The 27,353-nt window shown below is 19.2% G+C and overlaps 4 protein-coding genes across 4 annotated transcripts, besides 66 other annotated features; all 4 read right to left on the bottom strand. All coding sequences in view use genetic code 6, as the record gives it.

The window, feature by feature from the left end:
- Nucleotides 1–74: 74 nt before the first annotated feature.
- Nucleotides 75–113: a microsatellite.
- Nucleotides 114–172: 59 nt separating this feature from the next.
- Nucleotides 173–371: a microsatellite.
- A 43-nt stretch (nucleotides 372–414) lies between these two features.
- Nucleotides 415–479: a microsatellite.
- A 17-nt stretch (nucleotides 480–496) lies between these two features.
- Nucleotides 497–552: a microsatellite.
- A 503-nt stretch (nucleotides 553–1,055) lies between these two features.
- Nucleotides 1,056–6,765, bottom strand: IMG5_145410 (WD repeat protein; the record flags this gene model as incomplete). The annotated part of the gene is made up of 11 exons (XM_004031138.1): nucleotides 1,056–1,068; nucleotides 1,115–1,405; nucleotides 1,452–1,651; nucleotides 1,769–1,913; nucleotides 1,978–2,761; nucleotides 2,902–3,064; nucleotides 3,433–5,066; nucleotides 5,213–5,315; nucleotides 5,396–5,796; nucleotides 5,881–6,185; nucleotides 6,263–6,765. The coding sequence occupies 11 exons, from the start codon at nucleotides 6,763–6,765 to the stop codon at nucleotides 1,056–1,058; spliced, it is 4,542 nt and encodes a 1,513-aa protein (XP_004031186.1).
- Nucleotides 1,304–1,336: a microsatellite.
- Nucleotides 1,694–1,740: a microsatellite.
- Nucleotides 1,697–1,757: a microsatellite.
- Nucleotides 1,713–1,759: a microsatellite.
- Nucleotides 2,553–2,587: a microsatellite.
- Nucleotides 5,801–5,874: a microsatellite.
- Nucleotides 6,194–6,249: a microsatellite.
- A 188-nt stretch (nucleotides 6,766–6,953) lies between the features above and the next one.
- Nucleotides 6,954–7,045: a microsatellite.
- Nucleotides 6,954–7,081: a microsatellite.
- Nucleotides 6,954–7,107: a microsatellite.
- Nucleotides 7,025–7,079: a microsatellite.
- Nucleotides 7,036–7,087: a microsatellite.
- A 70-nt stretch (nucleotides 7,108–7,177) lies between the features above and the next one.
- On the bottom strand, nucleotides 7,178–8,230 carry IMG5_145400 (hypothetical protein; the record flags this gene model as incomplete). The annotated part of the gene is made up of 1 exon (XM_004031137.1): nucleotides 7,178–8,230. The coding sequence occupies one exon, from the start codon at nucleotides 8,228–8,230 to the stop codon at nucleotides 7,178–7,180; it is 1,053 nt and encodes a 350-aa protein (XP_004031185.1).
- Nucleotides 8,231–8,460: 230 nt separating this feature from the next.
- Nucleotides 8,461–8,835, bottom strand: IMG5_145390 (hypothetical protein; the record flags this gene model as incomplete). Its single annotated transcript, XM_004031136.1, has 1 exon — nucleotides 8,461–8,835. The coding sequence occupies one exon, from the start codon at nucleotides 8,833–8,835 to the stop codon at nucleotides 8,461–8,463; it is 375 nt and encodes a 124-aa protein (XP_004031184.1).
- A 156-nt stretch (nucleotides 8,836–8,991) lies between these two features.
- Nucleotides 8,992–9,045: a microsatellite.
- Nucleotides 9,046–10,388: 1,343 nt separating this feature from the next.
- Nucleotides 10,389–10,426: a microsatellite.
- Nucleotides 10,390–10,424: a microsatellite.
- Nucleotides 10,393–10,427: a microsatellite.
- A 400-nt stretch (nucleotides 10,428–10,827) lies between these two features.
- Nucleotides 10,828–10,856: a microsatellite.
- A 1,207-nt stretch (nucleotides 10,857–12,063) lies between these two features.
- Nucleotides 12,064–12,111: a microsatellite.
- Nucleotides 12,088–12,282: a microsatellite.
- Nucleotides 12,106–12,256: a microsatellite.
- Nucleotides 12,134–12,256: a microsatellite.
- Nucleotides 12,159–12,273: a microsatellite.
- Nucleotides 12,222–12,283: a microsatellite.
- Nucleotides 12,284–12,678: 395 nt separating this feature from the next.
- Nucleotides 12,679–12,724: a microsatellite.
- A 1-nt stretch (nucleotide 12,725) lies between these two features.
- Nucleotides 12,726–12,783: a microsatellite.
- Nucleotides 12,761–12,791: a microsatellite.
- A 328-nt stretch (nucleotides 12,792–13,119) lies between these two features.
- Nucleotides 13,120–13,191: a microsatellite.
- A 93-nt stretch (nucleotides 13,192–13,284) lies between these two features.
- Nucleotides 13,285–13,335: a microsatellite.
- Nucleotides 13,336–13,522: 187 nt separating this feature from the next.
- Nucleotides 13,523–13,632: a microsatellite.
- Nucleotides 13,541–13,597: a microsatellite.
- Nucleotides 13,585–13,698: a microsatellite.
- Nucleotides 13,590–13,651: a microsatellite.
- Nucleotides 13,604–13,678: a microsatellite.
- Nucleotides 13,613–13,697: a microsatellite.
- Nucleotides 13,666–13,721: a microsatellite.
- Nucleotides 13,722–14,327: 606 nt separating this feature from the next.
- Nucleotides 14,328–14,420: a microsatellite.
- Nucleotides 14,421–15,263: 843 nt separating this feature from the next.
- Nucleotides 15,264–15,291: a microsatellite.
- A 353-nt stretch (nucleotides 15,292–15,644) lies between these two features.
- Nucleotides 15,645–15,684: a microsatellite.
- Nucleotides 15,685–15,834: 150 nt separating this feature from the next.
- Nucleotides 15,835–15,900: a microsatellite.
- Nucleotides 15,848–15,908: a microsatellite.
- Nucleotides 15,861–15,913: a microsatellite.
- Nucleotides 15,908–15,951: a microsatellite.
- Nucleotides 15,912–15,963: a microsatellite.
- A 490-nt stretch (nucleotides 15,964–16,453) lies between these two features.
- Nucleotides 16,454–16,559: a microsatellite.
- Nucleotides 16,459–16,502: a microsatellite.
- Nucleotides 16,459–16,566: a microsatellite.
- A 121-nt stretch (nucleotides 16,567–16,687) lies between these two features.
- Nucleotides 16,688–16,755: a microsatellite.
- Nucleotides 16,756–18,122: 1,367 nt separating this feature from the next.
- Nucleotides 18,123–18,202: a microsatellite.
- A 2,073-nt stretch (nucleotides 18,203–20,275) lies between these two features.
- Nucleotides 20,276–20,319: a microsatellite.
- Nucleotides 20,320–21,356: 1,037 nt separating this feature from the next.
- Nucleotides 21,357–21,405: a microsatellite.
- Nucleotides 21,360–21,416: a microsatellite.
- Nucleotides 21,364–21,414: a microsatellite.
- A 516-nt stretch (nucleotides 21,417–21,932) lies between the features above and the next one.
- Nucleotides 21,933–21,962: a microsatellite.
- Nucleotides 21,934–21,964: a microsatellite.
- A 171-nt stretch (nucleotides 21,965–22,135) lies between these two features.
- Nucleotides 22,136–22,234: a microsatellite.
- Nucleotides 22,235–23,066: 832 nt separating this feature from the next.
- Nucleotides 23,067–23,137: a microsatellite.
- Nucleotides 23,075–23,155: a microsatellite.
- Nucleotides 23,156–23,204: 49 nt separating this feature from the next.
- Nucleotides 23,205–25,763, bottom strand: IMG5_145380 (inorganic h+ pyrophosphatase, putative). Its single transcript, XM_004031135.1, has 2 exons — nucleotides 23,761–25,763; nucleotides 23,205–23,665 (listed from the first exon to the last, which is right to left on the bottom strand). The coding sequence occupies exons 1-2, from the start codon at nucleotides 25,747–25,749 to the stop codon at nucleotides 23,333–23,335; spliced, it is 2,322 nt and encodes a 773-aa protein (XP_004031183.1). The 5' UTR covers nucleotides 25,750–25,763; the 3' UTR covers nucleotides 23,205–23,332.
- Nucleotides 23,679–23,748: a microsatellite.
- A 307-nt stretch (nucleotides 25,764–26,070) lies between the features above and the next one.
- Nucleotides 26,071–26,160: a microsatellite.
- Nucleotides 26,110–26,160: a microsatellite.
- Nucleotides 26,112–26,158: a microsatellite.
- Nucleotides 26,161–26,287: 127 nt separating the features above from the next.
- Nucleotides 26,288–26,321: a microsatellite.
- Nucleotides 26,322–27,353: the final 1,032 nt, after the last annotated feature.

Below are 27,353 nucleotides of genomic sequence, written 5' to 3'. Positions count from 1 at the left end.
TTTAAAAAAAAATAAAAATAATTTAATTATATTATTATAGATTAATTTTAAATATTTTTCTTTTGTAAAAAAAAAAAATTAAATTATATATAAAATTCAATATATAATAAAATAATTTTAAATTTTATATATTTTTTTTAATATTAGTTTTTAATTATAAAAGAATTATTATAAATAAAATAAAAATCAAAATAAAATTAAAAATAAAAATAAAAATAAAAATAAAATTAAAAATAAAAATAAAAATAAAATTAAAAATAAAAATAAAAATAAAAATAAAATTAAAATTAAAATTAAAATTAAAATTAAAATTAAAATTAAAATTAAAATTAAAATTAATAAGAAAAATAAAAATAAAAATATAAATAAAATATTTTTATATGATATCTATAATTGAAATATAAAAATTTTAACTAAAAAAAAAATATAATTATAAATTATAAAATAAAAATATTGATTACAAAAAAATAAAAAAAAAAAATTTTTTCTTAAAAAAATATATATATAAATATATATATATATATATATATATATATATATATATAAATATATTTTTTTCTCAATTAAAATTTTTTTTATTAGAAGTAACCATAGTATAAATATGCCCACCTTTTATATTTTTTAAATTATTTTTATTTAATAAAAAAATAAACCTTTTCTTTTAAATAGTCCTATTTCTGTTTTTAAATCTTCTATTTCTTTAGCTAAAAAACGAACCAAATCTTTATATTATTATCTTTCTTACTCTAGATCTTATTTATTTTTCTTTTCTTCATTATCTTCTTACTTTAATTTTTTTATATTATATAGATATATTTTAAAATACTTATAAATATAATTATATAAAAAATTTATATTTACAAATAATTATTTTCCTGTTAAATCTAATTTTTTAGATAATTTCATTAAATGTTCTCCTAATTTAGTAATACTAGTTATAATAGCAGTATTTTCTTTTTTAGCTTATAACATATAATTTTTTCTTTCTTATAATTATTATTTAGCCCTTTCAAGTTTAATAATGCTTTACCTTTCTTCTTCTTTGAATCTTTCTCTCATTTCTAATACCTTTTTAAAAATATTATATATATATATATATTTATTAAGATTTAACTTATTTTGTAGGTTCTAATTATTCTATAGTGCTTAAATCCATTACATCACCAAATTTTAGGAAATGCTTTTCTCGGCATTTTTCTGATTATTCTTCTGCTTCAGCATTTTTTTTACTTAGCTTTACTTATAATACTTTTTGTTTCTTTTCTAAATTTGCACGGCTTTTTTTTATTCTTTCTTGTTCTAGTTTTAGCTCTTTTATTCTTTTAGCTATTTTATTAAATTCATCTTAAGTGAATAATATAGAACGTGATAAATCATCAGGTAATTTATATGATTCTTTCTTTTCCTATAATTTAATAAATATATATATAGATTAAAAGATATTTAATTACTCCTTAATTTAATATATTAATATTTTATATTTAATCTGTTTTTAAACAATAAGAGACATCTAATTAATTAACTTTTTAAAGTTTTTTCTTTAGTAATTTTTTAATTCTTCTTCAGCTTTTCTTAAATTATTACCTATATTAGCAATTTTACTTAAAATACTAACTTTTTATCTATCAAGTTCACTTTTTTCTTTTCTTTTCTATAATTTTGTAAATTAAAATTAGAATAAATAATTTAAAAGAAAATATATATATATAAAAATATATATATATATTATATATTTATATATTTATATATTTATATATTTTAATATTACATTTTCCTATTAATCTTCTAATTCACAAATTTTATCAATAATTTCTCTTATTTTTGAATCATTTTCTACAGGTGAAATATCTGGTTTTTCATCGTCTTCATCATCTAGGAAATCATCATCGTCATCCTCATCACTTTCTATATCTCTTTTTTTGTATATATATACATATATAAAATTTCCATAATTATTTATATATTATATTTTTATACTCTTCTTCGAAATCTTCATTTTCTTCTTCTGCATTTCTTAATTTTTATTATTTAGCTTTATTTTTTTTATATTTTCTTAAATAATATTGATGAATTTTTTCTCTTTTGACATCATCGTCAGGATGTATAAGTTCTTTGAAAGCTTTTTATTATTCAACTAGTTCTTTTTCGTTTTGACTATCTTTATTAGCTAAAGTGACTAGATCTGCGACTATTTTGGCGTTTTGTTCCTCAAGTTCAGACTTATCCTTTTATAAATTCAATAAATCATTAATTAATTTTTCATCTTATTCTTCCATATCTGCTAAGATCAATAACTCTTAAAAGAAAGTGACTAATTTCATTTATGCTATAGTAATATCACTTTCCATAATATTTTTTTCGTTTTGCCATTTTAAAACGTCTTTATCAAATTATTCAGTTTCTTCATTTATTTCGTCTTGCATTCTTTTTTTTTCGGCATTCAAAATCATCTAGGTAATGGTTTTTAATTCTTCTTCTTATTCACTGTTTTGGACTTTTACGCCTTTTCTTTATTTATAACCTAATGTTGGATCTGGTTTTTTTTCTTTTTTTTATTAATTATTATTATTATTATTATTTTATTATTCATTTTCTTAAGTTTGTTTATTCTTAGCATTTTAAGCATTTTCTTTATTTTTGGAAATAATAAAAGCGTCTATTTATTCTTCGGTAACTTAAAAGAATGTTTCGGGCATTTCGAGCTATTTATCAATTTTGGGCTAAAATAAAGTCTCATTTATATTAAGTTATTTATTAATTTCTTATATTTTCTAATTATAATCATTAATTTTTTCCAAAATGTTTTTTTTTCTCTCCCTTAAAGCTATAATTTCATTATTCATTTTTATTTTCATATTATAAATAAACTCTTCTCTTAAAAACATGTTCTTTTTTTCTTACTTACATTCATTCTTTGATTTTCAGGTACATCGTAAGTCGGAGAGGATTTTAGTTTGTAATCCCCGAGTGTTTTTTTCGCATTTTCAATGTCTTTTTAATGATCAGGGTCAAATGATTCTTTTGTTGGCTTTTTTTTGGAGAGTTCTTCTAGTTCTTTTTTAATCTTTATTGTTTTAGTTTGTTTTCAAGTTTTTCTTATTTAGATAAGGAAAAATGGGTTTATTCACCCTTTTTTTCGTTGCCTTATTATTATTGCTGTTACTGCTTTTTTTTTATGTCTTCTTATTATTATTATAATTGTAATTATTGCTATTATTATTAAGACATTGTATTCTATAGATTTTAAACTTCCTTTTTAAAAGTCTGGTTTTTAATAGTTTAATCATTTAAATTTAAATTATTTTAGGGAGATTTTTAGAAAATTTCTTCTTAAATTCTTCTCTCTTCCTCTATTTAGTCTATTTTTTCCTATATTTCTTATAAATTCTGTCTCAAAAAATCTGACATTTTCTTAACTTTGAAAGTACTTACTTAAATATTAGGATTTTTGATAGCTTTGACGGTAAAAGTGTCAACTATGAGTTCATCTTTCATATATTTAAATAATTTCTAAGTTTTCAACTGGTAATATTCCGCGTCCCATTTTAATTCTAATTTAGTCTCTTCTAAATCCTGCTCGACTCTTTAATTTAGCATTTCTATATAGTCTGGATCTACGCATAATTCTTAGTTTGTCAATCTTGCGATTTCATCTATTTCTAAATTTTTTCTTTTTTGGTCTTCGAAAAGACTAACCAGATTTTAAACTTATTCTAGAATTTTATTCTTTTTTTTATTCGCCTCTTATTTTTTATAGTCTTCTTCGGCTAAAAGCTTGGCTTCCTAAATTGAATATACATTATCGTCTAAAATATCTTCTTCTTCTTAATTTTCTTCTTCAATTATTTTCTCCGAAAAAGTGTTTTCTGATATACTTCCGCCTTCAAATTGGTCTGCGAAAATAAAGTTTTCAACCATATTTCCTTTACAGATTTACTTAATGGCCTCCATGTCCACTTTATATGTCGAAAAAGTACCATCCCCACCCACTGAAAGGATACAATTTTTCATAAAATTTAAGCAAACATTTTTCACAGCCCCATAATCAATATCATGAGGTCTTAAATGTACTCCAATCTTAATATCATTCTTATGTCTTAACTACCAGGACCCATCTTTGAAGCCTATGAGTAAAATATCCTAGAAATCAACGAAATTCATGCATAGACTTTATATTTTAGGCACCGGAATAGCCTCTATAGGTCTATCTTTATTCCAATCAATTAAATATATCCAACCCATATATTTACCAGAAACTGTAGCGAGTATTTTAGTACAAGAATAATCATAATAGCAGGCATTCATTATACTATCAGGCTCCCATTCAACTTCTTCTTTCTTTTCTTCGTTTTTATTCCTTCTGAGTAAGAATTCGAGTTCCATTTCTTCCGTTTTGGGCTTTTGGAATTCCATCATTTTAATAGTGTAGGATTTCGCGTAGAAATTCTGTAAATAAGTTTCCGATGTGTCACAATTTTCCTTTTTAGGAATTTAAGTCTCGTAGATTTTGCCATCTTCAGCTGCAAAAAGCAACTTTTCACCATTACGGTCCCACACCATGCTGTTTATTTGTAGTTTAGTGTCGAATAAGCAGATTGGCTCAAGCTTTTTTATGTCTGAAGGGTCATTTTCGAGCAAAAATAAGTTCCCATCTATTGATAAAACGGCTACTATGGAACCATCAGGTGATGCTTTTATGTATTTTATGGCTTTATTGTGCACTTTGAGGCTTTTTAAGAGGGTGAAGGTAATTTGGTTTAATAATAAATACCTTACTATACCGTTTTGATAGCCTACAACTACTACTCGGCCACCATTTTTTCGGGTATGGGCTAACCATTCCACACAAGTGCCTTTTGAAGGGAATTTTCGGGAATAATATTCCCTTTTATTCACGAAATCCCAAAGACGAACCACTCCGTCATCTCCTATTGTAACTGAGGCGTTTTATGTTGGGGAAACGGCAATGTCATTTAGTTTTCCAGAATTTGTTTCTAATATAGTGGTTTACTCGGAAGATGTATAGTTGTCTTTTAGGCATAATTTTATTATTTTGCCGTTGAAATCTATTACTATCCAATAATTATCGGTTAGGAGAATTTAGGATATGTTTGCATTTCTCTTTTTTTTTTTTTTTTTATGTATGTTTTTTTTTTTACGTTTTCGTCGGTTTTTATTAAGATTTCGTTTGTTGGCTTTAAATAAAAATTACCAAAATCATCACTTTCAGAATTTTCTATTGATTGGAAATCCCAAAATCTTATATAACCATCCTCTCCGGCTGTGATTATATTATTATCTATTTTAAAAATTGCCTTTTTTATGTTTACAAAAAAAAATTATATATAGTATATAAATAATTTATTATGTATATTGTGTTTTTTAATTATTTTACATTTATACATCCGTCATGACATTTATTTTATTCATCAATAAAAATCACACACTTAATAAGATTACCTTCCCATAAAAGTAAATTTCCATATTCAGTACCTGATAATACTTTGCCATCTGGATGAATATAATATCCAATTACATCGGAAAGCTCTACTTGTCCAAACTTAGCGATTTCTCCTTTTAATTTTAAACCAGTAAAAGTCTCAGCAACTTTCCAGAATTTAATATGTGCTAAACCTGATGTTGCGAGTATATTCTCACTATATTCAGAAAATTATACATGATAAACTTCCTAAGAAAAAGCTTTAGCTTTTAAAATTATCATCTCTTTTTTCCAATCCCATATGGAGATTGTATAATCAGGACTAGAACCTACTGAAGCGCATCTTATTCCGTCAACTGCATATATATATATTTAATTATATATATATATATATAATATATATATATATATATATATATATATATATATATATAAAATACATGAAAATGTAACAGAGCTATAAGATAATTCAGTTCCTTTTCTTAGAATTCTAAATAATTTTAAAGTTGGATATTCATATATATAAATATTAGGTTTATTTCCTTTTTCAGCGACAGCAAAATATTTTTTAGAAGGATGAACAGCGATACTTCCTATACCGCCTCCATCTTTTGAGAATAATACTTATGTTTATAACGTATTAATATTTAATATTTAATAAGTAACACCACATGAATATATTATATTTTCGTTATCTAATACACTTACATTATATTTTTTCATAGAATCAAATCCAAATACTTTACTAAATAAATATATATATTATACATATATATATATATATATATAATATAAATATAAATATATATTTTTTATTATTACTGGTATTATACTGTCTATCGTGTTATTTATGAATCAGTGACTGTGCTTTCTAATTCATTTTCGTCATAAAAAAATTAATCTGTTAAATGATCTTATGAGCCTGGTTCTTTTGGAGTTTCTTAATTTTCTACTTTATTTTTGGCATATTCTTCATTTTAGAAAGTATTGTCTTGTTCTACTTCTTGATGATTTTTTTCTTATTCGATTATATGTTCTTCTTCTACTAAGCTTTCTTCATATTCATCTTCTTGTTTTCTTTTTTGGACTACTTCTTTATATTATTCAGTTATTTATTATGTAGTATTATTTATTGTTTAAATTGTTATTTCTTGTTATATATGTAACTCTTCATGTTATTTTATTTCAATGATTTCTTTGTATTGTTCAGTTTGCTCGTTTACTGTTTCGATTGTTTGCTCTTCTTAAAGAACTTCTTCTTTTTGTTCTTCTACTAATTTATTAGGAGATAAATTTTCCTCTATTGGCTATTATTCTTCACTCATATTTTTATAATTATTTTTCTTTCAAATATTAAATATTAAAAAATCTCTTTTTTTTTTGAAACGTATAAATAAACAAATAAAATATAAATATACATATATATATATATATATATAGGGAAAAAAAAAATTTAAATTATTATTTATTTATTTATTTTTTTAAATAACATATTATAATAATATTTATTTTTTAAAAAAAAAAACTAAAAAAAAAGACTAAAAAAATAAAATAAAAATAGAAACTAAAAATAAAAACTAAAATAAAAAACTAAAAAAAAAAATACAAACAAACAAAAATAAACAAAAAAACAAAAAAAAACAAAAATCAATTACTAAAATAAAAAAACCAAACATATAAAAATGTATATATATATTATTATAATTTTTTTTTATATATATATAAAAAAAAAAAAAATCAAATTTTTGCTTTTACTCCACAACATTTATCCATTCTCTAACATTTACAAAAGCTTCCTCTTTTTTCGACACTTTTTTTAATGTCCTCGATATTAACTTTCCCTTCTTTAATATCCTACATGCTAGGTAAAACATTTTATTTCATGGCTTCATTAACAACCATAGCTACAGGTCCTTTATTCATAGCCGCGAAAGCCACAACCCTTCCTCTAATACTATACCAAGCCATAAACTCTAATTTATTAAGATCTCCTTATATAAAAACATCGTCAAATCCTTACCCATAACCAGTATAATGTATAGATTTATTCCATTATCTAGTCCAAAAGAATGGTATTTCCTACACTGGGACTTATTTTCCTAACATATTAAGTGCAGCGACATATCCTTAATATATACTAGTATTAATATGCTCAATACGAACCCTTTAACCGGTGAAATGGTAGGGATAATTAGCTATATCACCAGCTGCAAAGACACCTTTTTATGAGCTTTCTAAAAATACATCAGTCTTGATTCCTCCTAGGAAATCTTTGTCTATATTCTGAGCAAAAGCGGTATTAGGGGAAACTCCTGCACCTAAAAGTACCAAATCGGCTTCAAGGACAGATCCATCATTAAGGTAAATTTTATTATCTTCCATTTTTTATATGCCAGTTTTTAAATGGAATTTAATTCCGTTTTATTCATGCATTTTCTGTATTACCTAACCTATTTCGTCCCCGAATACCCTTTCGTGAGGCACTTTACAATTGTCAACTACGTTAACGTTTATTTTGTCCTTCAAAAAGTCCTTTATGCTAGAGGCAGACTCTAAACCAATAAATGAGGCACCTACTATGACTATATTTTGGCTTTCTTGGAGCTTTTTTTTAAGTTTTTCGTATATCTTAATATTCTCTAAGAGTGAATATTTTATCTTTAGAAGCTCCTTATATGTTTATGTGACGTGCGTTTGTGCCTGAGGCTATTAGTAGTTTATCGTAGATGATTTCTTGTTTGTTTTAGGTAGTTATTTTTCTATTTTCGAAGTCTACTTTTTCAACTTCATGTCCTGTTTTGATGTCTATATTATATTTTTCTAAAAATTCCTTTTATCTAAAGACCAATTTTTCAGCATTTGCGAAAAAAACAGCTTTACTTAAAATAGTCCTGTCATAAGGTAAATAATCCTCTTTTGATAAAATTGTTATTTTACCAGAAAAGCCGCCCTATCTAAATGTTTCCGCAGCACTTATTCCAGCTGGACCTCCTCCTATAATTACATATTCAGTATTATTTTCAGGATCTCGGGTTACCATAGGGAGTACTTTGGGTACATTGAGCTTGCTTTTGGGTACTTTGATGCTTAATTGGCCATTTTTCTCCTCTATATGGAATGTTTCGAGCCCATTTAGGATAGGACCACTTTCTGGTGCTCCATCCTTTACGGAAAAGCAGCATTGTGCCAAGGACAAAATATTTTGTCATCAAAAAGAGGACCTTTTCCTAATGGAGCGCCAAAATGAGGACATTTATTGGATACACAGTAATATTTACCCTATACTTTGCAAACTAAAACACAGTCATCTTCTTTTGGACCTAATTGAACTTCACGTTTTTCACCTTCTTGGAAGTCTGCGGGAAGAGTACTTTCGAAGAAATCTTCAGTGTCATTTTTTGTAGAATGTGAAGTGTAAGTGTAATAAGTTAAAGAAGCTAAAAATGTGGTTAAAGTTAGGCGTTTTTATAAAAGGGATTTAGGGAGGACTTTTTAAAAGGGTTTTGTCGAAAATTTATAGGTTATAGGCGATTTTATGAGGGTTTTAAAAGTTTTGAACATATTTTATTTTATTTATATTTTAGAAAATATCTTTTTAATTTATAATTGAATTTACTAATTTTTGTTCTTATTTTATTTTATATAAATTTATTGTAATAAGAAAAGTAAAAATACTAGGTAATATATTTAATTTTAATATATATATGTATGTTTATTATTTAATAAATAATTTATATTCATATAAAAAATTATATATATGTAATCATATAAATTATATAATCGAATTTTATTAATAATGTATATTTGAAAATATTTTACTACTTTAATATTCAAAAAAAAAAATTAATATAAAATTTATATAAATATATACATACATATGGAATAATAATATTTATTATCTCCTTAAAAATCAAGTTATTATGCCTATAAAAAAAAGTAAAATCTAGCAAATATAGGAGAAATGATAATTATGGATGACTTACCAAGATTTAATTATGATTATTTAGCTTATCATTCAAAAAAAATACATCCGAAAGCTACAGGAAAATACGGCGAGTTTTATTTTTAAGATTAATAAGAGGAAAATATAAATGAATTTGAGAAATAATTAGCAAATTGTTTATTTAATTTAAAGAAAAAAATAAGAAAGAAACAATACATAAATGAAGAGGATGTAGAAAATAAAAATATTAATAAACTAAATAATGAATTATATGAAGAAATATAAATCGAGGATTTATATGAATAACAAAATGATAAATACAGGTTTTTTTTCTATATATATATAAAAAAATATATATATATATTAATAAAGGAAATTGTTTTTTCCAGAAGAATTAAATTAAAATAAAATATTAAAAACTGAAAATAATGAAGATTTAGATAATTAAAAAGATATTTTAGATTATATATAAATAAATGATAATACTAATAAAAATATTTTAAATAAATTAAATAAAATTAACAGGTTAAATCAGTTAAATTAAAAATATGCTAAAAACCAAGAAGAAAATGAGAATTTATAAAATAACTAAGAATAATTTAATGTTAACAATAATAATAATAGGGCTAAATCATCAAATTATATCTAATAAGAATAAATTTAACAAGTTAATTAGAAATAAAAAATTTCAAATTGGAGATTTTAATCATAAGCAATATAAGCTGCATAAAAAAAAAACGTTTAATATTCAAAAGAAGAAAATTAGGCTATAGTGGATGCTTTAAATAAAAATAGTTTGATTTAATGTGATGTTTGTAGAAGAAGATTTAATAAAAGAGCTTTAGAGTAACATATGGCATATTGTAAGTAAAAATTTGATGAAAATGCTAAGTTATGGGTAAATTAACCTTAAAATAAAAATTATATTAAGAGAATTAAAAGATGAAAATTAATGATAATTCAAAAAATAATTTGAAATTGTATATATTATATTTTGTATAAAAAAAAAATATATATATATATAAAATATATATATATATATATTAGTTAATTTACTATTTTTTATTTTTTTAAATACACAAATATAATAAAAAGCATAGATTATAATTTTATAGAATAAAATTTATAAAAGAAGATATTTTTATAAATATTATTTATTTTTTATAATAATAATATTTAAATATATTGTTATAAATAAAATATATATATCTGAAACAAAACAAATCTTTTTTTTTAATAAATTAATACATTTATATATATTTGTTTTTTTAAAAATTATTTATTTATTAAGTTCTATATTTTGTATTTTTTAAATTAAAATACCCGCAATTTAATGTATTTTTTTTTGAGATAATTTAAAAAAAATAAAATAAGAATAAATTATAAAAACATATCAAAAAAATGTAAGTAATTTGTCCATCTCGTATATAAGTAAAATTAAAACAAATAAATATATATAAAATAAATATATATTTCATATTATATTATTTAAATAAAAAGTAGTCTAAAATAAAATAAAAATAAATCAAAAAAAATCAAAAACTTTCTAATAATTAAAGCATCCAAAATTAAATAAATAAAATTTCCTTTGAACAACATAATTCTGATCTTAATTAAAACCAATAAATAAATTTATATTTTCCTTCAGATGCTGATAATTTTTTAGGTACTCCATAAGAAAATTAGCATTTAAAATAATAATTTAATCTATCTTAGTATGAATTAGAATAGGCTCTAAAGGAGTTTTAGTAAAAAAGCAACTATACATTAGACGAAGATGATATGTAAATAAATTTGGAGATTTAATAATAATATTATTTGGTTTCTTATTAAAAACTTCTTATTTATTAAAATGAACATAAGGAGTTTTCTAAAAATCGAATTATTCTTCTAGATTGGTTATAAGATGTATCTTCTTATAAAAACTTTAAAAGAGAAACTTATTAACTTACAGTTTCTATTTTGGATAGATTTTTTTAATTATAATTAAATTTGTAAAAGGAAAAACTTTAATTGTTTGGAGTTACAGCTTTATTTATTGCTTAGAAAATAGAAGTAAAAACACTACCTTTTTTTTAAAAAAAATAACATTAATATTTATCATTTGTACATATATACATTGTTTTTTTTTTAAAAAAAAAAATAAAAAAAACGTTATTTAAGTTATTTTTATATTTTATTTTTTATTAAAAATTTAAATAGTAAATATATATATTTTAATATTTTATATATAAAGGAACCTTTTTTGATTAATATTAATGAATTTACAGAAGTTTGCAAAAACATTTATACAAACGAAGAAATTATTAAATGTGAATAATTAATTTGCGAGGTAAAATAGTAAAAACTATTAATAAATATATTTAAAAAAACATAAAAAAAATAAAATATAGAAATTAGATTATAAATTAAATGGAATGAAACCTTATTTTTGGACAAATTAATTAATGTTATAATGGGATACTTTTATAGAATAATATTAAAATACTATAAATATATAAGAAAGAATTCATTATAATTAATTAACTTTTAAATCACCAACTTAATAATCTTTTAGATTATTTTCAAAAGTATGTTAATATATAGATTGTTCTTTTTATGATATATAAGTGTATAAATATTCTATCGAAACTATAATTATATGTTTTATGTTTTATACATTAAAACAAAAAGTTGGTATTAAAAAAATATAAAAAAAAAAAAATAATATAAAAAATATTTAATATAATATATATAAATAATAATAAAAGTATATTATATATTAAAACATTTTTAATATATATAATATATATAATATAAAAAAATATCTAATATATATAAAATATATAATATATAATATATATATTTAAATATATATATATATTTATATATATTTATTTATATATTTATAATTTAATATTAGGTAAATAATTATTTCAATAATCATCATTATAATAATTTGATTTAGTTTTTAATTAGTATCTAAAAGTTTGTTTTGGAATTAGTTTAATTTCAATTTAAGATTAAATGTGTTTTACTGATAAATTTTTAAATCTAATAATAAATTAATAATTTCCATAAGTTAGATAATAATAAAATTAACAATATGTATTATTTTTTAATTTTATTTATAAATATTTTTTATTAAAGTAAAGTTATGAAGATTTTTGTAGTCTATAAATATATAATTTAAATGGTTTAACATTAATTAATATTAAAAATAGTAAATGATTTTATTTTTTTATTTATTTATATTTAAAATTATAAAAAATTATTTTAATTTTTTATAAATTGATAATACATATATATTTATATATTTTATTATTTTTCTTTTATTTTTAATTAATTTCTTTCTTTTTTAAAAAAATTTTTAATATTTTTAATTTTAAAATTTTTGATAATTTTTTGTTTTTAATTTTTGTGTTTTTATATAATTTATTAAATTATTAAATAAAATAAAAAAGATTAAATAATAAAGTCTGTCTTGTTTATATACATTATTATATTTTTTAATTTTTTTTTTAAAACAATACTTACAACAAAAAATTTATAATTTACTAAATATATCATCTTTAATATTTAATATTCATTCTTCCATCTTTATTTTTATATATTATTTAAAAATAAAAACATAAAAAATTTAAAATAAGACTATAATTTAAAAAAAAAATATAATAGAATTTATATCTAAATTGTTATTTTTTATAAATTTTTGTATAATAATATAAAATAAAATTAGAATTATTTAAAAAAAAATATATTTTTAAAATTATATAAATATAAATAAAATAAATATTTCTTATAATATAATAAAAAAAAAAAAAATAAAAAATTTATTTATAAAAAAATATTTTAAAATAAAATATTAAAAGATAGATAAATAAAATAATTTAATAAATTATTAAGAGAAAAAAATATATAATATAAATTTTTTTTTTTTTTTTATAATATTTTTATTTTATTTTTGTAAATTATTAAAAAATAAATTAAAATAAATATAAATTAATTTTAATAATTATTTAATTATTATTATGGAAATTTTAAATATAATTATTAAATAATAAATATTTTAATTGATATTTTTTAATAATTATATTATAATATTATAAATAATAATTATTTTTTATTTTATTTATTTATAATATTTTCAATAGTATTAATATTAAATCTATTATAAATATTATTATTTTTAAAAATATTTTTATTATATTTTTATTAAATATTATAATTATATTACTTAATTTTAATTATTATATTATTATATTTTTATGTTATTATATTATTTTATTATTTTATATTTTTTTATATTTATATATATATTTTAATATATATATTAATATATATATAAATATATCTATTTTTAAATTTATATTTTTTACAATAAAATTATTTATGTTTATTATATTAAAATATAAAAATATTTATATGTATAAATATTTTAAAATTTTTTTTATTTAATTATTATTATTTTTATTTTATTTTAAATAATTTATAAAAAAAAAATTATTTTTTAAAATACTTTATAAATATATATTTAAATACAATACTGACAATATAATATTTTTTTTTATTATAAAATTAATTATAAATAAATTTTACTCACAATTTTTTATTTATTTTGAATTAACCTTTTAAATTAATATTTATATTAAAAAAAAAATAATATAATTAAAATTTATTTTATTTTAAATTTTCTAAATTACATTATTTTAATTATATATATATATGAATCATTTTTTTAAAAAAATTAAACGCTAAATCTTTTTTTATACATTATTATCTAAATGAGGTTAAACTTTTAATTTTTAAACAATAAAGACATGCTTTTTTTATTTTCATTTTATTTATTATCAATTTATAATTCATATTATTTAACTTTCTAGATAACCATTTCAGGATTATTATTATTATTTTAATTTAAAAACTCATTTCTTTTTTTTCCATTTTCTATTTTAGATGAATTGCTATTACTATTATTATTATTATTATTATTATTATTATTATTAATATTATTAATATTTTTATATTATTTATATTATTTATATTATTACTATTATTTTTTTCATCTTAAATTTTTTATTATAAAACATTTTATTTTTACAAAAGAATTTTAACTTAATTTTATAGATCTTTAATTTATTATTTACACATTTAATTTAAATCCATATATTCTCTACATTTTCCTTTTTAAATTTTAAAGGCTTATGAATAATATTTTACTTATTCTTCTAAAGGGAGTGTTTTTTAATTTAATCTAGTATTTTTTCTTCATTTGTGAAATTATTTTCGAGTTCTTCTCTTAGTTTTGCAAAAATTTAATTTTCTTTATTTTCTTTTTCTTGTTAAATTAATATTTCTTCTTTTCTATTATTTTCATATTTATATTTTTCCATTTAACTTTAAAAAACAATATTTTATTCCTTTAAAAGTTTTATTTATTTTTCCATATGGTAACATTTTTCATTTTAAAGTATTTTTTCTTTATTTAAGTTTTCGAATTTCTCTTCTATTTCAATTTTCTGTTTTAGTATTTCCTCTTTATGCTTTTATAATTTGACAAATTCCTTTGTTTATGTTTCGTATTTATTCATTATTTATACTACATTATGTCTTTCACTTTCTTCCAAACTGTTATAAAATGCCTGAATTTTTTCTTGGATTTCATCTTGACATGTAAGTGAATATTTTATTGAAATTAAATTGCTTTTTGTCATTCTTTTACGACAATTGGGGCACATGGATTAAATTTCTAATGATTTATATATACAATTAGTGTGAAATATATGACCGCAATGTGTTGCAACTAAATCAGTTGTCTATTCTTCTAAACAAATGGGACATTGTGGAATTTCATATACTTTTCGGCTAAATATTTTGTTTATTTGGAACATGTTTTTATATTTATTTTTGTATTATTATTTTTGTATTAAAATTATTTGATAATTTATAAATAGCGGGAATATTAAATAAACAAAAAAAAAAGAGATTATTTTATATTTTTTTTTAAAAAAAGAAATTGATTAGTTTATTTGAATAAAAATTAATAGTTTGTTACAAGTATTTTTATTTTAGTTTAGAATATTTTATAACAAAAAAAAAAATGTAAAGAATATTCAATCTTCAAAAAAATCATTTAATGTTTATTATAAAGCATCTTAATAATGATTAATTAATTCCTTTTATACTTATTTTTTATTATTTTTATTATCTTACTATTCTAATAATTGAGAACTCTAATTATTATTAATAATATTAGTATTACTGTTATTATTTTAAATAGTATTTTGATTATATTATTATTTTTGATATTATAATTATTATTACTATAATTATAATGTTTTATCTTATTACATCTTTATTTCTACTTCATTTCTTAAATAATCAGTAGATTCTTAAATAATATCATTTTTTGAAAATTCAAAGAATTCGTATCCTTATAATTTTTTTCCAATCTTTTATAAATAAAGATAATTATATAATAATAAATATATATATAAATTATTAATATATTTATATATATATTTATATATAAATATATTCATATATTTATTTTAAATTTTTTTTTTTAATTTTTTTTATTTTATTTTTTAATATTTAAATTCTATAAATACTATAGTTTTTCTATTTTATAGATTTTTATGTATTTTTATAATAAAATTAGTTTTTATAAATTTAAAAATTTAATATAATTTTATCTATTTTTAATTACTTATCTACTTAAACTTCCTATTCTTATATCTTGAAAATCTTTATTTTTTTCATTTTTTTAGTCTACTTTTATTCCTTAAAATAAACTTTCAAATTATATTTTAAAATTTATAAAATCATTTAATTATTGCTTAAATAGTCCTTATATAGCTCTTTAATTATCTCTAACTACAAAAGAATCATCTAAAGCTGACAAATTTTAATTATAATCAAAAAAATACTTTAATTTTTAATATAAAACTTAATTTTTATCAACTGTAAAAATTAATTTTAAACCTAAATTATTTATCTGTTTTTTTATTAAAAAAGAAATGTTAGTAAAAAAAAATATTTATAAGCGTATATTTAATATATAATAGCAAATGTAATAATAATAAATTATTTATTAATATATATATATATATAAATATATATATATATATTATATAATATTATTTAATACATAAAATTAATATTATATTAATATATATTAGTGTCTATTAATATATAATATATAATAGAATAAATTAGTATTTATTACTATTTAATAGTTTATATTTTTTAAAATTCTTATTTTAATAAATTTTATATTTTCAAGTTAGTATATATAAAATATAATAGTAATTTAATTTTTTATATTATTTTATATTAATATATTTTATTAATATTAGTATTTTTTACTATATATATAAGTATATTATATTATTTACTTATATTTTAACACTTTCTTATTCTTTCTTATAATTTATAATTAATATTCTATAAAAATCAATCGAAATTGAAGGTATTTCTTCACAAATTTACTCTAAAAGTTATATTATTTTACTTTTTATAAATTAATTTTATATTTTATTTATAAATTTGAAAACATAGGATAATATTGGGTAATATTCTTTCACATTCTATTTAAATTTTTATAAATAAAATATAATTTTTTGATTACATAAGCAATTAAATCGCCTATAATATTCAAAAAAACGTCTATTTAACCTTCTTGTGCATTATTTAGTTATTAAGTGATTGTTTTAATACATTATCCGAAGAATTTGTGAAACTTTATGGCTATTTTTTGTATACATAATACTGCATTTAGACATATTTCTTCATTTTCATTTTAAATTTAGTAATTGAACTCTTCTAGGATTTAATTTATATTTTATTCATCAACTAGATTAATTATAATGTGCATTTTTTTGATTTTACAAAAGGTTTTTTCTAACGAATTTATGTAAAAATTCTTATAAAATTCTTTTATAATTTATGGGTTTTTTTATGCTATTTCTTCTAAACACTCCAAAACTATAAATTTACTCTCGGAGCTAATATTTAAAAATCTAAGAAGACTTTTCGCGGCTTTTTTTTATAAAGAAAGATCACCTATATCTTAAAAAATATGAAATATTTCAACCAAAATAGCCGGATGTGTTGATTTAAGCATTTTTTCTAGGTTTTTAATTAAAAGAAGTAGATCAGGGTGTGTTTTTTTCTCAAATGAAAGATATAAAAGTGTATATTTATGTAAAATTTAAATACATAAAACTTAATCGAAAAGTTAAAAAGTATGAATTTCTTAAACTAGCTTTCTAAAATGTATGTGGAAGAAATCTAGTTTAGGGAAAAAAGACCTAAAAGTTAAAAAAAGAGCAGATTTTACATATGGAATTTCCTAACTTAAAAACTATATAAGGTTTTAAACTTCGTCTTTTTTTCAGAATAAAACTGCTTTAAAATTAACACACAGATTCGTTTTACATACGGACTTTTGTCTATATATAATTTATGTAAAGTAGCATATAATATGTTTTTTAATTCAGGAATTGATAGCTAGTTTAATGTTTTTAATGTATCTCCTTTTAATAGGGAATTTCGAGTTTATATTTATTTATGAATTGGAGCAATACACATTAGCAGTTCGTCTATATTTGGTGATTAGATACTTATTTCGATTAATAATTAATATGTTAAACGTTTGATTTCTTAGTTTTCATTTGCTAATTATTTTATAATCTTACTAGTATATTTAGATATAGTTTTTCCTTATATAGAATGCTATTTTTATTTGAATGTAAAAAAATATATATACATAAACATATATATATATATATATATATATATATATATATATATATACATATATATATATATATCTATATTTACAGCTAGTAAATATTTTAATGAATCTATTATTTCATAATGCTTTTTAGATTCTAAATTAGAGTTTATTTGTTAAAATGTCAAAGTATTGTTGATAAAATATTTGGAGTCTTCACTTTATAATTCATTTAATTTGTTTTAAACTTTGTTCTTGGTCATTATAGCTAGAACAGGTATTTAATTAATAAAATTAATATTCATTTTTTATACTTTTTTTTTTTTATATATATAAAACCCGTATTTTTTTTATACAAAAATATCTTTTTTTATTTTTTACTTAATAAAAAAATAAATAATTGTAATTTAAAAAAATATTAAAATAAAATATAAAAAATATGAATACATAATAAAACCTCGACTTATCATCTCATATAATCTCCCCTCAATATATAAAATAATCCCAAAACTCCTTTCAAACGTTCTCTAATACTATAAAAATCCTCCTTTCTTAACGTCAATTATTCCCTCATCCCCTCCCCGATCTTGAAATCGAGCTTCTTATTTCCCAACTATCCTTAATGGACACAAATAATTTTTCCCAAAAAATAGGTGTAGGGGAACGAGAGGGTCGAATAATAAGTTAAATAGTCCAAAAACGTCATTTTTATATGTCTCATGGAATCGGAAGAAGTGGAAATTTATCTGCGGAACAACCTAAAGCCCCTGGTTCGTCTTTAATTTTAAAAATAACGGAATTTTTAGTAAAGGATATGTTAAAATTGGTCGGTTTGTGTAAAAAAAGTAGAAATTTATTAATTTTACCAGCTGCTACAGGAATGGCATGTTTTTTAACACTTATGGCCTTAAAAAAAAACATTAGTTAGGAAAAAAAATACGTAATTTGGTCAAGAATAGATCAAAAAACGTGTCTTAAATGTATTCTAGCAGCTAATTTAGAACCTTATGTATTAGAATTAGTCTAAATAGGTGATAAATTATGTAGTGATGTAGAAAAATTAGGTAAATTGTTGGAAAATAACGATTTTAAGAAATAAGTATTGTGTGTTTTTTCAACTACTTCTTGTTTTGCACCTAGAATACCTGATAATATAACTGAAATAGGAAGAATATGTTTTGTTAATAATATACCGCATATAGTTAATAATGCCTATGGATTATAATGTGCAAAAATAGTAAATTTAATTAATGAAACTTATTCGAAAAATCACAGAATAGACGCTATTATATCTTCAACTGACAAAAATTTCCTTGTACCAGTAGGAGGTGCTATTATATATGGAGAAAATAAATAATTAATTAAAGAAATTAATGAAAACTATCCAGGAAGAGCTTCTTTGAGTCCTATAATAGATCTTTTTATTACTTTTTTAAGTACTGGGAGGGAAAAATGGGAATAATTATTAAATATTAGGAAAGAAAATTTAATTTATTTAAAAGAAAAATTAAATTAAGTATTATTAAAATATGAAGAGAGGGTACTTTAAAGTACAGAAAATAGTATTTCGGTTGGATTTACATTAAAGAATATTTAAAAAAATTAAAAAAATTAAATTTCTATATTAGAATTAGGAGGAATTTTATATAACAAGAGAATTATGGGAGGTAGAATAATAATAAATAATGAAAAAGTATTAAAAATAGATAATTTATAATTCAAAAATTATGGATGTTCAAACGATTTTTATACAGAGTTGCCTTATATGACTGTAGCATGTGCAATAGGTATGGAAAAAAAAGAAATAGATATGTTTTTGATTAAATTATAAGAAGGAATAAATGAATATATAAAAAAATGAATAGAAATATATCTATATATATTTATATTTAATCAATTTTTTATTTTTTCATATACATTATTTTTATGTTTTAATAAATGAAGTTATTTCTGTATTTATTTCATTGTTTATTTAATCATATAAATTATTTCTTTTAATTATATTGTCTAATGATAAAATTTGTTATTAATATTCGTTTTATTCTTCTTAAAAGAAATTTAAATATTTTTAAATTATTTTTTCACGTATCTAATAAAATTCATATAAATATTATAAATGATTCATACCTACAATACCTTATAAATAATTCAAAAAAAAATAATTAAAATCAAAAATATAATAATAATATTAATAATAATAATAATAATAATAATAATAATTAGAATTAGAATTATTTATGTTTATATTATATATATTTAAGAATAAATATATACATAAAACAGTCTCTCCTTGTGTTTTATTAGTCGAGGTATTTAATATATTGTATTCTCTTTTATATTCTATTTAATCTATAATACATGATCTTTAATTATTATTTTTTGTTAATAATTCGAATTTTTCAATTAGTTGAAGATAGTTTATTTTCTAGTAAAATAATCTTTTTAAAATATAAGGTATAATTCCTTAAAAAAGTAATGAAAAAATATCCTTTTTTTTATAATAAAATAAATAAAAAAAATTACTTTAATTTTTATTTCTTTGCATTTACATTCCATTTTTAATTAATTTCTTTTATTTAAAATATAAAATAAATCTAAATCTCCTGGTAAAACATAAACTTAATTTCTTTTTGCAGCTTCCAAAGCAATATGAAATTCAAAGCCTTGTAATAAAAATTTATTACTATTAGGAGATTTTTATAAGTTTTTATATAAATTCTAATACTGATCTTCTAAATTAGCTGTTATAATCTATAATCTATTCTCACAAACCTCTAAAACAATAGAATCTGGTTTTAATTATTCAATTATATCGATAATTTCAAGTGAACTTTCTTATAAAATATGATAAACTCCTAAAATTACATATGTTCTTTTATCTTGGCTTTTAAAATATTTTAAAGTTATGCGATTTTTTGAGATTTCTTCAATGAAACTTACTTGTTTATTTTCAAGTTTATTTTAAAGCATTATTTATTCAGTTAAATCTTTTGTTTTTTTGAAAAAATCCATATATATTCTTTTAATGTTTTATATGTTTAATTTTTATTATTCTTGATAAAAATTTTCATATATTCCTATATAATTAGGAAATGGGTTTTCTTTAAAATCATCTTTTTAAGTTTTAATTAAAGTATTATATGATGTTTAATCGTAAAAAAATAATTAATTTTCTAAAGAAATAATAGGATTTAAATATTTTTAGTATTATTAAAGAATTAATGAAAAAGATTATTAAATATTTTATTTCATTTTATTTAATTAATATATATAGATATATATTAATAAAAATATATATATAAATATATACATATATACTTATATTTAAATTTTTTACATATATATATTATTTATTTTTAACAAAATATTTTTAATATTTTTTTTTTTTTTTTTTATTTTCTTTTATTAAATTTATTTTATTTTGAATTTTTTTTAATAAATGAAATATATTCATTATTCCTTTATATTTCTTATAATAAAAAATAATTTATTTCTTAAATATATATTTAATCCCAATAATTAGAATATTTTAAGAAATATTTATTTAAAAATAATTTTAACATATTTCGTTTTCATTATTTATTATAAAATCTTTTTATTCTAATTTTTTTTTATTTATATTCAAAAATCAGAATAAATATAAAATAGTAATATCTATATGATATATAAATATGTATTATTTTTATAATGAATTTTTTAAATATAATTATTAAATTTTTTAATATATTTAATTTTTATTTGTAAAATATATTTATTTATTTTAATCTAATATTAATAATATATATCTTAATTAAAATTATGTTTATTATATATACGTATTAACAATATATAAAATATTATATTTTATTATATTTTATTTTATTTTTTTAAATATTTTTATTAAATTATTTAAAATAATATAATATATATAATATTTTTGTTTTTATAATATATAAAAAAGATTTTTTTAATTAACAATTTTAAATATAATTTTTTAATATATTATTATAATCTTTATATTTATAAATATAATTTAAAATAAAAATTATATATCATAAAAAATTATTTATGTTATATAATAATATTTAATTATTTATTATTAATATTAAAAATATTATTTTATAAAAAAAAATTAAATTTTTTATTTTAATTTAAACAATCTCAAAAAAATTAATAAATACTAAAAATATGGGAAATATATGTTTCTATTAATATATAGAAATATCGTATATACCTAAATACTTTGAATTTATAATATATAATTAAATCATTATTAATTAGATTATTAAGTGCATATACTTTTACTATTAAAAGAATATAATATTTAAATAAAAAAATATATTATATGAATGATATAATGATTTAATGTTTAATTCATTTAAGAAAAATAATTTATAAATATAATAATATGTTTCCGAAATGTAATGAGAAATTTATACATTTACAGTTTTTTATTAAAATTATTCTAATAATTATGATAAAAATAGCTTATAAATCTTATAAGCTATATGCATTAAATAACTATAATAATATATATTATTTCAATATTATAAAAGAAAATTAAATTTATTTATTTTTTAAAAAGAATAACATTAATTATTTTAACGATTTTTTAATTAGAAATAAACATATATCTAAAAATTTCAATATTATAAAAATATGATGAAAAAGATAATTAAATTTTATATAGAAAATATATAGTTTGATATATTTATTTTAAGAGAAAATAAAGATTTAAAATTATTATATTAAAAAAAAAAAAAAAACTTAGTAGTAATTATAAAATATTTAATATTCAATTATATAATCATATATATCTTTTATAATAAATAATTTATTTGAAAATAGGAAATTTATTTCAGTTGATTTAGATAAATATTAAAAAATTAACTAAATTGTCAATAAATAAATATTTTTATTTGAAAAAAAGATAAAAAAATAGTTTATTTATCAATTAATAATAGGTAATATCATAATTAATAATTAAAATAAATAAATATATATAAATAAATATGTATAATATATTATATATATAAATATTATATATATATATATATATTTATATTTATATATATATTTAATTATTTATCTTAATATTTAAATATATTTTTTAATAATATTTAAATAAAAGCATTAAAAAAAAATATTTAATTTTTTTTTGTTTTCTTCAAATAATATATATTTTAAATATAATATTTTTTTTTAATCATTTTAGAAATATTATATATAAAAACTAATAAATATATTATTATCTTCACTCGACATATAAAATACCAGTTCTACAGAAAAATCCTGCAAAAACCAATGAAATAATAGCCATCAACTTAATTAAAATATTAAGTGCAGGTCCTGAAGTATCTTTTAAAGGATCTCCAACAGTATCCCCAATAACTGCAGCCTTATGTTCTTCTGATCCTTTTTCGCAGACTTCTCCGTTTTCTCTAACAAGATTTTTACCTTCAATATATTTTTTAGCATTATCCCAAGCTCCTCCTGTATTAGATGAAGAAATAGCCATTTAAACACCTGAAACTAATGCTCCTGGTAATAAACCTGCTATTGCTAAAGGTCCAAATAAGAAACCAATCTATAAATGATTTAAAATATATAAAAATATATAAATAAAAATAATATATAATAAATTATATAAATATATATATATATATATAATTTTTTATTTACTATTATAGGTGATAGAATAACTAATAATGCAGGTGCCACCATTTCTTTAAGTGAAGCTTAAGTAGAGATTTTAATACAAGCTTAATAATCAGGTTCGTCTTGACCGTTTAAAATACCTGGTTTTTCCTTGATTTATCTTCTTATTTCTTCAACCATTTAAAGTGCTGCTTTTCCTACTGATTTCATAGTGAAAGCTGAAAAAGCATAAGGAAGCATTGCTCCAATTAGTAGATTTGCGAAAACTAAACTATCAGTAACGGCTGGCTCTCCCTTTAAATAATGCCAAGCATCAACATTAGCTCTTGCATTAGTAATAAAGCCGCCATATAAACTCAAAGAAACTAAAGCTGCGCTTCCTATTGCAAATCCTTTACCTATAGCAGCTGTAGTATTACCTGCAGCATCTAAAGCATCTGTTCTTTTTCTTATATCTTCTCCCAATTCAGCCATTTCAGCTATTCCTCCTGCATTATCTGATATAGGACCATACCCATCGATTGCCAATCCAATAGGTAAATTGGATAGCATACCTAAAGCAGCCAAGGCGACTCCATAAAAGCCCAAAAGTTTTGTTGAAACAAAAGCTGAAAATGCAATTGCTATTATAGGAATAATAGTAGAAAAATAACCTAAGGCTAAACCATAAATTATATTGGTAGCAGCACCAGTAACACAAGCCTAGGCGACTTCCCTAACAGGAGAATATGAATGAGAAGTCATATATTCGGTAATATAACCGATGGCTAAACCAGACCATAGGCCAACAATTACGCAAATAAAGGCATTATGGGAGTATTTTGTAGATGCAGTAGCTACTTCAGTTATTGGCGAGGCTTACATATAATAAACTAGTGGAGTATTCATGTAGGCTACGAGGACTATTACTGGAGTTAGTAAAATAGTAGAGAAAAGAAGCTGTTTTTTCAATGAAGATTCGATTTCCGATTCTTCCCTGACTTTATTTATGAACACTCCATAGAAAGAAACTACTATGCAACATAAAATTCCGGCTGCAGTAATCATTAGGGGGAACATTAAATTGTCTATGTGGATATTATCGTAGAAAGAGGCAACTTTAGCATCTCCTTCGGGTAATTATTGTAAACTTTTGGCTGAAATAACTAATGCAGCGCATGTACTTTCTGCAAATGAACCGAATAAATCAGCTCCCATACCGGCTACATCACCTACGTTGTCCCCGACGTTATCAGCAATGGTGGCGGGGTTATGAGGGGAATCTTCAGCGAGGTTTTATTCAACTTTACCGACTAAATCAGCACCAACATCTGCTGCTTTTGTGTATATACCACCACCTACTCTTCCAAACAATGCAACAGTGGATCCTCCTAAACCATATCCGGCTACATATTCGAAAAGTAAAGCAATATTCTCACCAAAATCCTACCCAGGAGTCAAAATTGCCTTATAAAACATTATTAATAAAGTCAAAGTTAAAAGAGCAATGGAAACTAAAGCAAATCCCATTGAAACTCCGGCAGCTAAAGCTGTCTTATAGGCTTAATGTAATCCCTTTTAAGCCATAAAAGATGTTCTATAATTAGATTATACAGCTATCATCATTGCAATATATCCACAAGCTATAGATGTAAATCCACCTATTAAAAAGGATACAGAAGTATATGGACGCCAGTTTGCTTAAGATGAGTCAATAGATAAATACAAAAATAAAGACATTGCTAATAATACTATGGTACAGTATTTATATTCGGCATGTAAAAAAGCTTTGGCTCCGTCTGATATTTTCTTACCTATAGATAATATTATGACATTCTTTTAATGATTATTATCCACTTGGGCATTTAAGTTTTCTTAATCGGAATTATTTTCGGTTATTATGGGCTACTTTTGGGAAGATTCGACTTCTAATTTGACATTATATACAACTAAGTAATTATATAAAGCCCATAAAAGACCTAATATACAACAAGCTAAGATTAAACCAACAGAGGCTAAGAAAGGTATCGCCATATAATTTTTTTATTTTAATTTTTATTAATATTTATATTTTTTATAATTTAAATAAATTTTTTTGTTTTCTTAATTTGCCTTTTTTTTTTTGATGCCGTTTTTATTGTGTAAATATGTTTTGAAAATTTATTTTTATATTTTACTTCAATGTCATTGTTGCCGTTTTTAAATTATTTTATTTTTTATAAAATATATTTGGTTTAATTTTTTATTTTTATTATTAATTATTTTTTATAGAAAAAAAAATAAAAAAAAAGATATTTATAAAAAATAAAAAATTAAAATAACTTAATTAAAAAATTAAAAAATAAAATAAAAAAAATATATATTATTATTATTAAATTTATACATAAATATGATTATATATATAATTATATATAATTATATATAATATATATATTTATATATATAAGTATTGTTTTATTTTATTTTTTTTATTTTTTAAGTTTTATATTTTTAATAAAATAATATATAATAATTTTTTATTTTTTTATATTTTTCAATTATATTTTTATAGAAAATTAAAATTGATACATATTTTTTATATAATATAATTTTTATAAATAAATTTTCTAAATATTTTTTTTTTAGATTATATAAATATATCCTAAAATTAAATAATATTTTTAAATAAATATGTTATCAAAACTTATAAAATCTCTATTTTGTTTCTAAATATCAAATAAAATATACAAATTATCTAATTAACCATAAAAAACATCATTAAATCTTTCTAATCCATTAGACTTATCTTCATAAATTTTATTAAATCCGTAAAGTATTTCCAATCCTCTAATTATAATTTAAAATCTTAACTTAAATAGCTTAACCCACACTGAGATATCTATAATATGTCAATATTATTGCCAATTATAATTAAAAGATTAAATTTTTTGGAAAAAAATGAGTTAAAAAGGTCTAGAAAATCTTGAAAAATTCGATCGAGAGAGCCTTCCTGTTTTTATATAGGCTATGGACATGTGTTAGTAATTAGAAATATTTTAATTTTGGAAAGAGATATACTTATATGGATAAAGAAATAAAGAATAACTAAATAGTGAATGCGCACTTGTTTTATATTGTGTTTTAGTAAGGAGATTTTCTGGTTAAAATTTAACAATTTTAATTGATCAAATAAAAAACGAAGAAGATTTCACAAAAAGCCTATATGATTAAATTTTAGAAAAACATATATAAAATATGAATTAATTTTAAATTTTAAAACTTATTAATTATTCAGTTTTATATAGATTTTAGTATATTGAAAATGATTTTAAGTTTTACTTCTAAATTTTAGAAAAATATTTATGTTTAAAAAATATAGATAAGGTATTTTATAATGATTTTTTGAATACTTTAATTGTTTTGATTAATAAAAATGTATATTTAGATACTTAATTTATTGTTAAGGTGTTAGATTTTATTTAGTAAAATATTTAACTAGTTAATCATGCTAATATGACCTAGATTTTTGTACTTTTTAATATTCTAGATATTAAATAAAACAGCTATATATATAAAAAAATAATAGAAGTTTTTAAAAAAGAAGGAATTAAAATATAAAATAAAGAAGAACAAAATATAATTATGTATTGTATTAATTC

Source organism: Ichthyophthirius multifiliis (assembly GCF_000220395.1).
Source record: "Ichthyophthirius multifiliis unplaced genomic scaffold scaff_1120509251127, whole genome shotgun sequence".
NCBI classification, from domain to species: domain Eukaryota; phylum Ciliophora; class Oligohymenophorea; order Hymenostomatida; genus Ichthyophthirius; species Ichthyophthirius multifiliis.
This window is presented reverse-complemented; position numbering and strand designations above follow the sequence as displayed.